At 45.1% G+C, this 12874-nt stretch overlaps 1 protein-coding gene and 1 long non-coding RNA gene across 2 annotated transcripts in view; one reads left to right on the top strand and one right to left on the bottom strand.

Annotated features, from left to right (window-relative positions):
* Positions 1 to 6308, bottom strand: part of Dner (delta/notch like EGF repeat containing) — a 294143-nt gene extending 287835 nt beyond the window's left edge. Inside the window, exon 1 of the mRNA XM_034521799.1 lies at positions 5153 to 6308. Within this exon, the coding sequence (XP_034377690.1) occupies positions 5153 to 5428 (276 nt within the window). The 5' untranslated portion in view covers positions 5429 to 6308. The remainder of the gene's footprint in view (positions 1 to 5152) is intronic.
* On the top strand, positions 5628 to 11870 carry LOC143434825 (uncharacterized). The gene is made up of 3 exons (XR_013104621.1): positions 5628 to 5761; positions 8132 to 8262; positions 9218 to 11870. It is a non-coding gene; the product is annotated as an uncharacterized LOC143434825 (long non-coding RNA).
* Positions 11871 to 12874: the final 1004 nt, after the last annotated feature.

Below are 12874 nucleotides of genomic sequence, written 5' to 3'. Positions count from 1 at the left end.
TGGCAAAACTTGATCTTATACAGGAAAAAAAAAATAGGTCTTTTTTTTTTTAAATTGGATATTTTATTTATTTACATTTCAGATGTCATCCCCTTTCCCTATTTCCCCTCCCTAGAAAAATCCTATTCCATCCCCCCTCCTCTTTTTTGCTTTTATACCATTTAATTACATGCAAGTATTAAGGTCACTTCTAGGTTGGGGGACTACCAATACAATAGATGCAAATAGTCAAGGAACAAGCAAGACAATAAATACAAATAATCAAAGAACAAGCAAGGCAATAAAGTTCTGTGAACACTCCTGTAATCACTGTTTCTAACAGCTTATCAAGATGACCAAAGTATCTGAGCCTACTTCTCTGTTCTAGCCCAAAGTCATTTTCATGTCTGAAGCCTACCTCCTTGTTCTAGCCTAAGATTTAGATTCCTGCCTGAAATTACTTCTTTGTTCTAGCCTAACGTCAGAATCCTGCCTGAAACCCACTTCCTTGTCCTTGGCCAGTGTCATATTCCTGCCAAGCAGCCCATTTTCTTGTCCTTGTCCCATGTCAGATTCTTACCAAGCAGCCCCAAAGGCTCTCCACTTCTCCCCCTTTTTTATTTCATTAACAAGACTGAGCCTGTCTTAGGTCTGTCTGCCAAGAATGCCTTCCTTACCGGTCATGGAATATGCATTATCAAAAGCAATGCAGTTCTGTCTTAGATTGGTAAGGCTCTGTGCAGAATCTTACCTGTCCTTGGCTTATACTTTCTATTTGTGTACCACTTTCCATTGTCCCAAACATTTTAAACAGTCATTCTTATGGCTGTAATGCATGCCTGTAGCCCAACACTAAAGAGGCTGAGGCAGGAGAAACCCAAGTTTTTACACAGTCTGTGCTATGTAGTGAGACTGTCTCAAGAGGGTGGCAGAGACAACAATATGGCTCAGTGGAGAAAGATACTTGCCACCAACACTGACAACCTGATTATGGTCTACCCCTGGGACCCACATGGAGGGAAGGGAGAACTGATTCCTGAAAGTCACCTGCTGACCTTCCTGCCACCACATAAATGAATGAAGGCGTAAAAATAGCTTGTTATCTCTATTCTCATATATGTCTTTATTCTTCTAAGATTCTCATTTGTGATGTCACAGTTCTTAGAAAGAAAATATGGCATGTAGTAGTAGTCCATTTCAGAGATAGGAACATTGAGGTTTAAGAACAATGAGTACAAAACAATTCATAGAGAAGCCAGAGGGAGAGAATGAATTTAGACACTGCAATTGACTGCTGATAGTTTGCAGATACCACAATAGTGTTTGTGCATGCACACTCTCTTGGGCTTTCACATGTTCGAGTGTATGTGCATGTGTGTTAAAAAGTCCAATAAAAAAGGCTGATGAAATGCAAATAATCAGACCCCTTAGTTATAGCAAATCTCACACAGAAGCTGGAGTGTCACTTGATCCACTGATGGCATAAAATTTGTAAGACTGCTTCCATCCCCAGCAACACCAAAAAATTTCTCAGTCAGAAGTGGATTTGTTCAACTGAAACATTGTTTCAAATTAGCATACTTGATCAGAAGAGAAGATTCTAGAACCAGCTTAATGAATACCATTAACTTAAATAAAAAAAGTGGCTATTAAGTGCCCTCTTGTTCTCCAAGTGCAGAAATTGATACATTTCTGTTTTCATTTCAGAGAATGAGTTCCTTAGGGAATGTGTGATTAAAAAAAAAAAATCAAACAAACAAACAAACAGGTGTCTAACTGCTTGCATATTTGGCAAAGGATTCTTTCATTAAAATAAAATAAACCTTGCAAACAAATACAATCCACATTAAAAAATCCCTAGCTTCCATGGCTACCCCAGTAGAAAGCAGATGAGAATTCTACCACTGAACCACCCATGTGTTAGGCTAAGAAGGCAGATGCCTCTGTACCTCTCAACAGAAGAGAACAACAGGCCAGACACTGGCAACTGCCACCTTCCTGTATCCCCAGTCTCTTGGGGACTTGGAGGGGGAGAGGGTTGGTCCATTAGTTGGTTTTGAGACAGGGTCACTTTGTAGCCCAGGCTGGCCTGGGCTCTGCCTCCACAACAAGAGTAACAGGATGACAGGTGGGCACCACCACACCCAGCTCATTTCTTTGATTCAGTATCCATTCGCTTGCCATTGTAGTAAAGTATCCCGATAGGACCTGTAATCATGATTTGAGTGAATAGGAAAAGGAGGAGACCAGCCTGGGATAATGGAGTTAAGGGGTTGAGCTGCAGATGCATCATTCAGGGACCAGCATATGAACCTCCCATCAGCAGGATCAAAAGAGGGAGTGCCCAGGCTGCTTATCAGCTTGCCTGAATGTAGAATGAAGCAGGAAAACTAGCAGGCAAGCTTCAAAAGCTGCCGGCAGTCAAACACCATGGTCACCAGGCTCCTCATGACAAACACAGCAAGACAGTTTGAAGATGAGGAAACTGCACCCCAATCGCCTCCATCACCTCTCGTCATGGGTTTAACAGAAGAGGTTTGACTTCAAACCTGAACCACCCCATTTCCAGATCCTGTAAGGGCCCAGAAACATGAAAGACAGCTGATTCGTGATTTATAAGGTTTTGCTATTGTTGTTGTTGCTTTGTTTACATTTCTCAAAACAAAATGAGACCTCAGAGATAGTTTATAATGTTGCCATGGGCATGAATTATCTTTATAGGTGGAGGCGGATGTCACTGTTTAAGAGACAGGTAAATTTCCAATCTCAGTGCTATTCAGTGAACATTAGGTTCCCACCAAGCACTAGGTAACATCTGTCCTCTTATCTGTCACTAACCATGTATATGTTTCTGGTTTGATTTGGGTTTGGTTTGGGTTTGGTTTTTGAGACACAGTCTACTGTGGTCCAAGCTGGCCTTGAACCTGCTATGTAGTCAGAAGATCTTGGAATCCTAACCCTCCTGCCTTCACTTCCATGTACTTCCACTCCACCACCACACCCAGTGCATATCTGTATGTATGTTTCTGTTCTTTTGTTTTCTTTTCTTTTTCTGTCTTCTCTGCTAAGGCGGCCTTCTGTGTATTGTTTTCTGAGAGCCTAGAAAGTGAGCATAAGGAGTCTTCCTGTGAGCTCATGAAAGATCCAATTAAAATCGCCAGGAATCAATTTTTATGGGCTATAAAGCTCTGAACCATCTAGTAAGTTCTCCTGAGTAACTGAGTCTAATCAAGTTCCCACTTTGCTTGTCTTTCTTGTCAGACTTGCAGATGCCTTACTCTCACCAGTCGGCTCCCAGAGCATGTTGTGTTGCTTCTCCTTGGGTGGGCAGACTCACACAGACAAACCTGCCTGGAGCGGGAGCTGTGGAAGAACCCAACTCTGCTGTGAACCAATTGCTTCTGGAACAGTGAGGCCCCTTCTGGATTAATTACCTTAGATATCGAACCAAATATTTGTGCTTCTCTGTTACCGTCTTTGGGAAAGCAATAGAGTTCTTTCCCTCTTTTGAATATTTTCTATATCCATTTTTTAGAGTTACACAAAGATGTCAGAGTTGTATTAAAGGACCAATGTCTAATTAGCTTTCTCTTTTCACCTAAATTGATATCTCTCTTCTCCTATCTGCTTCTACTACACCCTGAGTCTAAATCACCTATTTCCTCTCAAAGAAGGAACCCAGGCATGCAAACATAGAAGCAGTTGGACATCTCCATTCTTCAGGACAAACTATCATCTTCCAGAAGAGAAAAAAAAATGAGTATAAATCCATCCTCTGACTCCGACCTACTGGTCTCTGTTTCACAAAGGCCAGATTTTGTCCCTGACACTTTGGACGGCTCTACGGGGCATTGCCTCACAAGAATGCCCATGTCTGAAGTCTGCTGGATGTTCATACCACAGCATCCCATCATTGTCCTCTTTCTCCCCTTGAGGGAACTAACACTTACTGAAACCAGTTAACAAAGAGAAGAAATAAAGCATTGAAAGAGTAGGTTTCCAATTTTTGCCACTATGTGGGAAAAAATTGTAATAGGGGAAAAAAGAGGCTGTCTGCCAAGGTCAAACCTCTTTATCTCACTCACCTCTATTTAAACAAATGAAAGCCAATCCCATCAGAAGGGTGGCCTCCTCCTCATTTAAAAGTAGAGCTACTCAGAGCAGTCTTAAAGTCTTCAATCAGTGTATTAATTTATACAAAACAAACTCCTCCACCCTCAATGTAAAAAAGAAAGCCGATCCCAGTTACGTGTCATTTTCCTGTGGTTTAATCTGGCTATTTAAGATCAATGCGGTGTGTGTGTGTGTGTGTGTGTGTGTGTGTGTGTGTGTGTGTGTTTCATCTTCCTAGAGGATCAGCTGTGCGCACACAATGAGCTACCAATTCAAGACTCAAAACATTTGTAGGCTCCCTGAGCTTTAGCACACTTGCAAAATCGGCGTTTGTTTTCTGTCAGATCCCTCTTGAACATTTCCAGTTCAAGGACGGTTGCTGGCCGCCTCCCATCCTTCACAGGATCACAGCTTCCTCAGACTCCCCAGTGGCTGCAAGTGCAGCCAGCCAGAAGGGCGACTAGGCAAGCCTCAGCTTGATGCCCTCGAATGTCTCCACCTGTTCCAACATCACCACCACCCAGGCTCAGAAAGGGTTGGCCACAGGCCAAAGGAGGCAGCTGTCCTCTCAGCCTCCGGCTGCCTTCTGGGTGGAAGAAAGGAAGGAAAGTGCCCCACCACCTGGCACAGAACCCACTATCCTGCCCCCCACGTAATGCATTCTTGATCCATGCAGTGTCCAGTAGCACCAGGAACTGAGCCCAGCTGGACATTGAGGCCACAGGGAACTCCCAGAACTGACTTCTCTGATCTGCCTCAATAGGCACCAAGCCGGTGTTCAGCCTGGGCCTCCAGGAAGGGGCGCGCCACTTGGTGGCCAATGACAGATCCACGAGTACCAGAGATGGGGTAGCTGCCGGGCCCCTGGAGCACAGGACACGCCCCGAGAGCCTTGGCTGGCATTGCCAAGGAACTGAGATGGACAGCAGAGCCTCACTTGAAGGGTGGGCCCCGGGTCTGCATCTACGAACTCCCTTCCTAAAGTAACAGAAGCTATTATCTGGAGTACTGGAACCCTAGCGGCCAAAGTGTCTTTGGGCGATTTTTAGTGTCTACTTACCTGGCAGTCGGTGCCAGAGACCCCAACGGGACAGGTGCAGCTGTAGCTGGGCTCAGCATCGGCCGCGGGATGCTCTTGCTCGGTCACCGAACGCGGAGTGCACACGCCCCCGTTCCGACAGGGCTGCGAGGCGCACGGTCCCGGAGCAGTCAGGGGCGCGGCGGGCACCGGGCTGGCCAGGCAGCCGCTTTGGGGCCCAGCACCCAGCAGCAGCGGCAGTAGGGCCACCACGGGCAGCAGCAGGGCACCGGGCGCCTGGGCGCGGCGGGGAGGCATAGCGAGCGGAGAGGACGCAGAAGCTGGAGCGGAGCTGGGCGCGGTAGCGGCGGCGCTGCTAGCGGCGGAGATGGCGGTGGCAGCGGCGCCAGCGGCTGGTGCTGCTCAGCGGGACCGGACGCCTCCTGCAGCTGCGGGAGCCCGTGGTTCCCCGGGCAACCGCGGGCGGGGCCGGGGGCGGGGCCCACGGTGGCTGGGCGCCCGGCGGGAGGACACGGGATGAGAACCCTTCTGCTCAGCGTCTCAGCAAGTTGCAGGAAGGCTGTCTTCGGTCCCCAGCCTCAAGGGTTCAGAGTCGTGGGTGTGTCCAAAGGAAGGCAGGAAGACACAGAGGTGGGGGCCCTGGGCTGGGAGAGGGAAGAGGGGAGAGAGGCGATGCTGGGATGGATAAAGTGAATGGAGAGGCCCCGGCAGGCTTAAGAGACCGCTTCAGATGGCTCGCAGCTGCCACTCGCGACCTCTTGGCGCAGAATCTGTGAGACAGCAGCGGGATCGGCCTGACCTTATTCTCACGGGTGCTCCACCCGCTCCCACAATACTTGTCCCTGTCCCCAGCACTCACAGCTCTCGCGCGCCACCAGAGAACTCAGCGGACCTCTCAAGGACCTGACCTTGTACATCCAAGACCGGAGCCCTTGTCCTTGGTGCTGAACCGGCAGTTTCCTCGCCCGACCTTGCCCAACTAGCAGCTCACAAGAGCAGAAAGAGACTTGGGGTAGCAAACGCGGGGGATCAGAGTACCCAACCCTATTTTAAAATACAGGATAAAACTGAGACCCAGACAGGCTGGGTCCCAGGCTGGAACCCAGTGGGTCTCTTGATTTCCCTCCCAGAACACTGTGGGAACCCTTTCAGCAGGCATTTGCTGCTGAACTGTTTCGGGAAGGAGATTTCACGGTGACCTACTTCGAGGGCTGTTGTATCCTCCCAGTTAGGCTGCTCCTGGTGTGGCAGAGACGGAGATCAAATCCGCTGGGCAAAACTCAGTCGGTTTTGTCTCCACTCACAACCGCCTTTCACAGCCTCTACTATGAATAGACTCTAAAACTAGTTACCCCTGCCTATGCAAAACTTAAAGCAAGGAGGGGTAACCTGCCGGGATGTCTCGCTTCATCGGTATCCCCAGTAGTAGGAAGGCTGATACAGTAGGGTCAGGAGTCTCAAGATGTGTCTTGGCTACCTAGGGAATTCACAGCTAACTTGGGCTACGTGTAACCCTGAATAGGAGGAGAAGAGGGAAGGAAGAGATGGAAGGAAGGAGGGGGAGAGAGGGAAAGAAGAAAGGTGAGGGAAACGGAGAAAAGGGAGAATAGGGAAGAAGAGAGAAGGAAAAATTATTCTTTTGCATTAACAGACTGGGAAGATTTTCTAGAGAACACAAAAGGTAATTTGTAAAACACTGGGCTAATAAGAAAGTAGAGACTTTATGAGAGGCTTACAAATGCCGCAGATCTAGTGGTCAGGGGCTGTTGAAAGCCCTCTAGTGGAAGCAGAAGGTGAACTGCCTGGCCTCCACCAAGCCTGTTTAGATCTCAAATCTCAAACCCTTTGTTTAGAAGACACCTAAAATTCCTGCATTATAGGGTGACCTCAAAACCTAGACAGATCTGTGTCCAGCAGGAGTAACTCATAGAGTGAACCCCAATAGCACCTGCATTTCCCTCACACCTGCTGGCATTTTACTTGAAACCTCTTAAAGTCCTAATTTTGTGCCACTCCAGCGCCCTCTGCTGGCCTTGGTGTCATCATTCAGGTGGTCCTTGTGCTCTCTGGCCCATTACCAGAAGTAAAAGGAACCCCCTCCTGGAGTAACAGAGAGGGCTGCTCACTTCCCCTATCAAGACACAAACAAATAAAGCCAAATAATATATGTTTTTAATCGAAAAGGTTGTGAAAAATTAAAGGCACATTTTCATTTGTTAAGGTTTTGCCTAAGCAATCCCTTTTTTAATTTCTTAACACTTTGAAATAGGGGACCTAAAGAGTTTATATTCTGATGTCAATTTCTGAATTTTCTAGGGAACATCATTGGGGTTTGTTTGGTTTAAGTATTATGTCTTTAATTTTAAGGGCATATTACAAGGATGAAACACATTGTCATACTGTTTTGTCTAGACTACATGCTGAATTTTCCAGTTATCAGAGGACTTCTCCAGCTTTACTCATTAACTAAATTTGCCTGAGGAAAAAAATATAATAAAATGTTGATTTACCATGGATAAAAACTGACAGACCAAAGAAAAGATTCCACCCAAGTCCAGCTTCATGAAGCAATGAATTTATTGGGGTTATTAACAGAGATATCAGTGGCACAGCTATGCCACCAGCAAGTCACCTGAAGGACAGCTATACCACAGAGGATTCCCACTCACTTTGATCAATTGTCTAATTCTCATACAGTGGTAATTGGGATCTCATGGGGGGGGCTCATGAGCACCCCATGCATCTTCCCTCACTCCATGCTAGACTATTAATAGGCCCCATCTTATGTGGGACAGCACAGCTTATTTATTTCAAGATACTGAGAGTCATGTTTAATCCAGAGGAGACAGTTACGCCTGTGAACCACATATGCAGAGTCATGTGGTTAGTTCTGGGGAACAGAACATGAGCTTGTAGCTATTGACTCCAAAGTGCCCATGTAGTAAACACCATGCAAGTATTGCATTACTATCATTGTTCTGTTCATTATAAACTTTCCAGAGAGTAGCAGAAAATGGACTGAGACAACAGAGGAGGCTGAGAACCATCGTTTTGTAAAGTTGGACTGGCATACACAAAGACATGTTGTCTTAGTGATTGTTCTATTGCTGTGAAGAGACACAGTGATCAAGGTAAGTTTTATAACAGAAAGCATTTAATTGTGGACTTGCTTATAATTTCAGGTGTTTTCTCATTATCACCATGGCAGGTAGTATAGTGGTACACAAGCAGGTGTGGTGATACAGAAGTACCTGAGAGTTCTACACCCTGATCTGTAAGCAAAGAGAGAGAGAGAGAGAGAGAGAGAGAGAGAGAGAGAGAGAGAGAGAGAGGCTGTGACTGGTGTGGCACACTTCAGTGACACACTTCTGACAAGGCCACATCTCCTAATCCTTCTAATCCTTTCAAATAATATAGATACCTGATGACTAAGCATTCAAATATGGAGGGCATTCTTATTCAAACCACCACATGTGGGCTACTGAATTTCTAGAGTTAGTGTAAACAAAGCCAATACTATTTTAATCTATTCTGTTTGTCATGGTAAGGCAATATATTAGCTGTTTTTTTAGTCAAGAATTTGGAGATAAGGCATATAGTTAGAAAGTGCCAGCCAAGTACCACATCAGCCTTCCAGGCTGTATTGCTTTTGTGTTGTGACCATATTCCTGACATAAACAAGAAAGGAGAAGTTTACTGTGGCTCAATGTTGGAGAGATTTTAGTCTGCCAAGATGTGGAGGCATGGCTATGGAAGTGGAGCCATCCGAAATGTGGGGAGCAACTTGGGAATAGAAAATTAGAGCAAGTAGAACCAGATAAGGTCAACCCATAAAGCCTATCTCACTAGCCACACCCATCTCCTAAAAGTTCTACAGCCTTCAAAACAGCCGCACAAACTGGGGACCCAGTGTTTGACACATGAGTCCAAGGAGGACACTTCAGATTCAAAACATAACACAAGTCTATAAAAATATGTAAATTTCAAAAACAAGGTAACTAATACTTGTTACATTATTTTATTTTATTTTATTTTATTTTATTTTATTTTATTTTATTTTTGATGTGCATGCTGTGGATGTCAAAGAACAAATTGCAGGAATTGATTCTCTCCTTCTACCATGTGGGTCCTGGGAATTGCACTCAGGCCATCAGGCTTGGTGGCAAACACCTCTACCCCACATAACTCTGGAGGCTGGAAAGTTCAATAGCAAGATGCCAACATCTATCCAGAGCCTTTCTACTGCATCATCACATGATAGAAAGTGAAAAGGCAAGAGAGTACAAGAAGGAGCCAAACACATGCTTTCATGAGAACACTGATTCCTCCCATGAGGACAGAGTCTTCCTAGTGTAACAACTTCTGTTTTTTCCACCCCTTAACCCAGCAGAAGTGTGAACTGAATTTCAATATAAGTTCTGGAGAGGACAGACATTTAAACTTAGTGCCCCTTTTACTTTGTTTTGTCTGTCTGTTTCTTTGTTTGTTGTTTTATAAAGAAGATATATCTTTATTCCCAGCACTTGGGAAGCAGTGTTTGAAGTCAGCCTAGTCTACAGGGCAAGTTTTAGGACAGCCAGGACTTCATAGAGAAACCCTGCCTCAAAAAAGAAAAGAAGAAGAAGGAGGAGAGAAAGCAAGAACAAAAGGAAGAAAGAAAGAAAGAAAGAAAGAAAGAAAGAAAGAAAGAAAGAAAGAAAGAAAAGGAAAGAAAGCAAGCTGAGCAAGCCATGAGGAACACACCCCTCCATGACCTACCCCACATCAGCTCCTGCCTCCAGGTTCCTGCCCTGTTGGAGTTCCTGTCCTGACTTCCTTTGATGATGAACTGTTATGTGGAAGCCTAAGCCAAATAAACCATTTCCTCTCCAAGTTTTGGTTTGGTTTGGTTTGGTTTGGTTTGGTTTGGTTTGGTTTGGTTTGGTTTTGATTTTCTTTTTTGGTTATTTGTTTGGGGATTGTTTGTTTGTTTGTTTGTTGGCCATGGTGTTTAATCACACCAATAACCCTAAGAAAGGGAAAGGGGAAAGGCAATGCACTGAGAAAATCAATCATTATCCTAGGCTGGGCAGGAGCAGAAGCAGAATATACCTCTAACCTCTGAATTTAGAGTTGGTATTTTCATCTCTCCTCAGCACTACTTCTGTTCTCCCAAAGTCTTCACAGCCAATCAGACCAAAGCCCAGCCCAGAACTAAAACTATGATGCTAGGGAGTGGTTTCAAATGTAATTCAAGGCCTTCACTAAGAAATACCACAGTCAGAGGCACTGTAACAGTTATCTCATTCCTGTACTAGCCACTATCTGATTAGTCATTTGAGCACAGTCGGGTTAGCTCGTTCTGAATTATCATCAAACAATTCCTCTGTGCTGTCGAAGACAGGTTCTTTCTTAATGTTCTTCCTCACAGGCTTGTTCTGACTTGAATTAAACCACTGTCTGGCAGCTGTTTAAAGTAATTTCTTGTACATTATCATTCTCCTATTGATTGGATCTTGGGCAGGTTTAAATGTGAAGTCTTGAATACAAAAGAGTTGAAAGAAGCAGACCTTCCCTATATAAATATTTCATAAACCACTTGAAGTACCACCAAATGGAAATCAGATCTTTCAGACACTAGAAAACAAGGGAGTTACTTTAAACTCAGTAACTGCTTTTGGTCTCTACATCTTATGAGAGGTTACAACATCTTATTATGCCCCTTCTAGAAAACAGACATTCTTCAGGAAGGAATTGATCCTGGTGCCCTGCAGAGAAGAAGGTATAGTTCAAGCCTACCTCTGCTCTGCTAGGAATGACTCTAGTCTTTGGATTTTCCAAGCTCCATACACACAACAGAATTTTATGCAGGTTTTTTTTTTAAAAAAAAAAAAAAATGAAATCATGACGTTTGCAAGAAAATGGATGCGACTTGAAACAGCCAACCTGGGTGAAATGAACAAGACACAGAAAGAAAAGTACGGCATGCTCTGTCTCTCATCTGTAGGACCTGAACTTAAAACTTCATGTGTGTGCATGCCGTTGTCTCTATATGTATGTAGGTCCCCAAAGTAGAAGAACATGAGAGGAGGAGTTGATCTTAGCAGAGATGGGAATCAGAGACGGTAACAGAATGCATGGGCTGAAAAATCAGGAGGGGAAGAAAAGAAACCATTAAAAGGGAACAGAGGACAAAGGAGGATAGTGAGGAGGGGAAGGGGTGACAATGAAGTATAAGGATGTATATGTATAAAGATGACACAATGGAACCAATTACTTTATATGATAATCTAAAATGTTAAAAATAAAAATGAGGGCTGACTGAAGACACGCGTTTAAATGCACTTGATACTATTCCAGAGAGCCTAAATTTGGTTCCCAGCATGCATGGCAGGCAGGCAGCTCACAACTCAGGGGATCTACTGGCCTCTTTTGGTCTCTTCATGGGCACCTGCATCCATTCAGACACATGCAGACTCACGCACGCTCTCCTCTACCTCTCGTCTCCCTCCCTTTCCTTCCCTCTCTCCTCCTTTCCTCTCCCTCCTTTCCTCTCCCTCCCTTTCCTCTCCCTCCCTTTCCTCTCCCTCTCTCCTCCTTTCCTCTCCCTCCCCTTCCCCTTCTCCTCTCTTCTCCCCTCCACTCCTCTCCTTTCCTCTTTTCTCCTCCGCTTTCCTCTCCTTCCCTCCCTCCTTCCCTCTCAATAAAAATAAAATTTTTGAAAAGATGATTTCTAGCTAAAGTAATCAGTGACTTCTAATTATTTTATAAAGACAATAAAGACAGTCGGTTTAACCGAACGAACGGAATCATTTTGTTTTCATTTGATCCACAGTGTATTCTCACTGTGCATTCTACAGTTAGAGAGCTGCTGTGGCCCAGCATTGGTGTCCTTGCAGAAGCCTTGTGCTCCCACAGAAAGGACACTGTCCCTTCCTCGTGCTGCTGTGTACCTTTCCAAAGGCGCAAGGGAAGTAAGAGAGTGTGGAACTTTAAAAGGAAACCTGGACACTGTCTGCCCATCTGCCGGCTCTCCAAGCTCAATCGGGCGCTCAGAATAAAGCTGGTGCGTTTCTGTTTGCTTTAACAATGCATGAGAGAATGCAGCTGCATTTTGTGGAATAAAATTACAAGAAAGAGCTTAGAGGTTGGGAAAGGGCAAAAGTCTCTCCACACTCCCTTTTCCCAGTGCAGGCTCCAGCTTTGCCAGGTCACCCTGTCTGGTGGTGTTCTAAAGCACTGGTCCCACGTCACTATGAGAGGTGATTGTGACATCACGTGATCCTTCGTGCGTCAGGAGGCGAGGTGAGATTTGAGCATCCTCGAAAGAACGAGCTGTGAATATCAAAGGGTTTTGGCACAGCGCCATCCACAGCGCCTACAATCGTTTATCTCAGATGAAGCCAATTTATTTAGAAGCAGATGTCACCAACTGATTAAAAACTTCTCAGCAGCGTAAATTCCATTTACTGCTGAGATGAAAATTAATAGACACAAGGCAGACGACATTTTTACACACGTGACAGCTCATCAGAGACACCGAGCACGTGCCCAGACATCCACACTGGCCAAGGTGAATTCACTACTTGCTCCGCAGCCTCCCAGAGTAAATGCATGTGACTCCCTCCACGTTCTTCTACTATGTCCCTTAATCCTAAAGCTGTCAGGATTCTTTGTCACTGTCCTGCTTCCTACCTATGCTGAATTTCAGAAAAATACTTGGGAGCACTCACCCCTCCACGGGACCACAGAATATCTTTTTAA

This window comes from Arvicanthis niloticus, chromosome 17 (genome assembly GCF_011762505.2).
Source record: "Arvicanthis niloticus isolate mArvNil1 chromosome 17, mArvNil1.pat.X, whole genome shotgun sequence".
Taxonomy (NCBI): domain Eukaryota; kingdom Metazoa; phylum Chordata; class Mammalia; order Rodentia; family Muridae; genus Arvicanthis; species Arvicanthis niloticus.
Note: the sequence above shows the minus strand (reverse complement) of the source record. Positions and strands in the feature narration are given on the sequence as shown.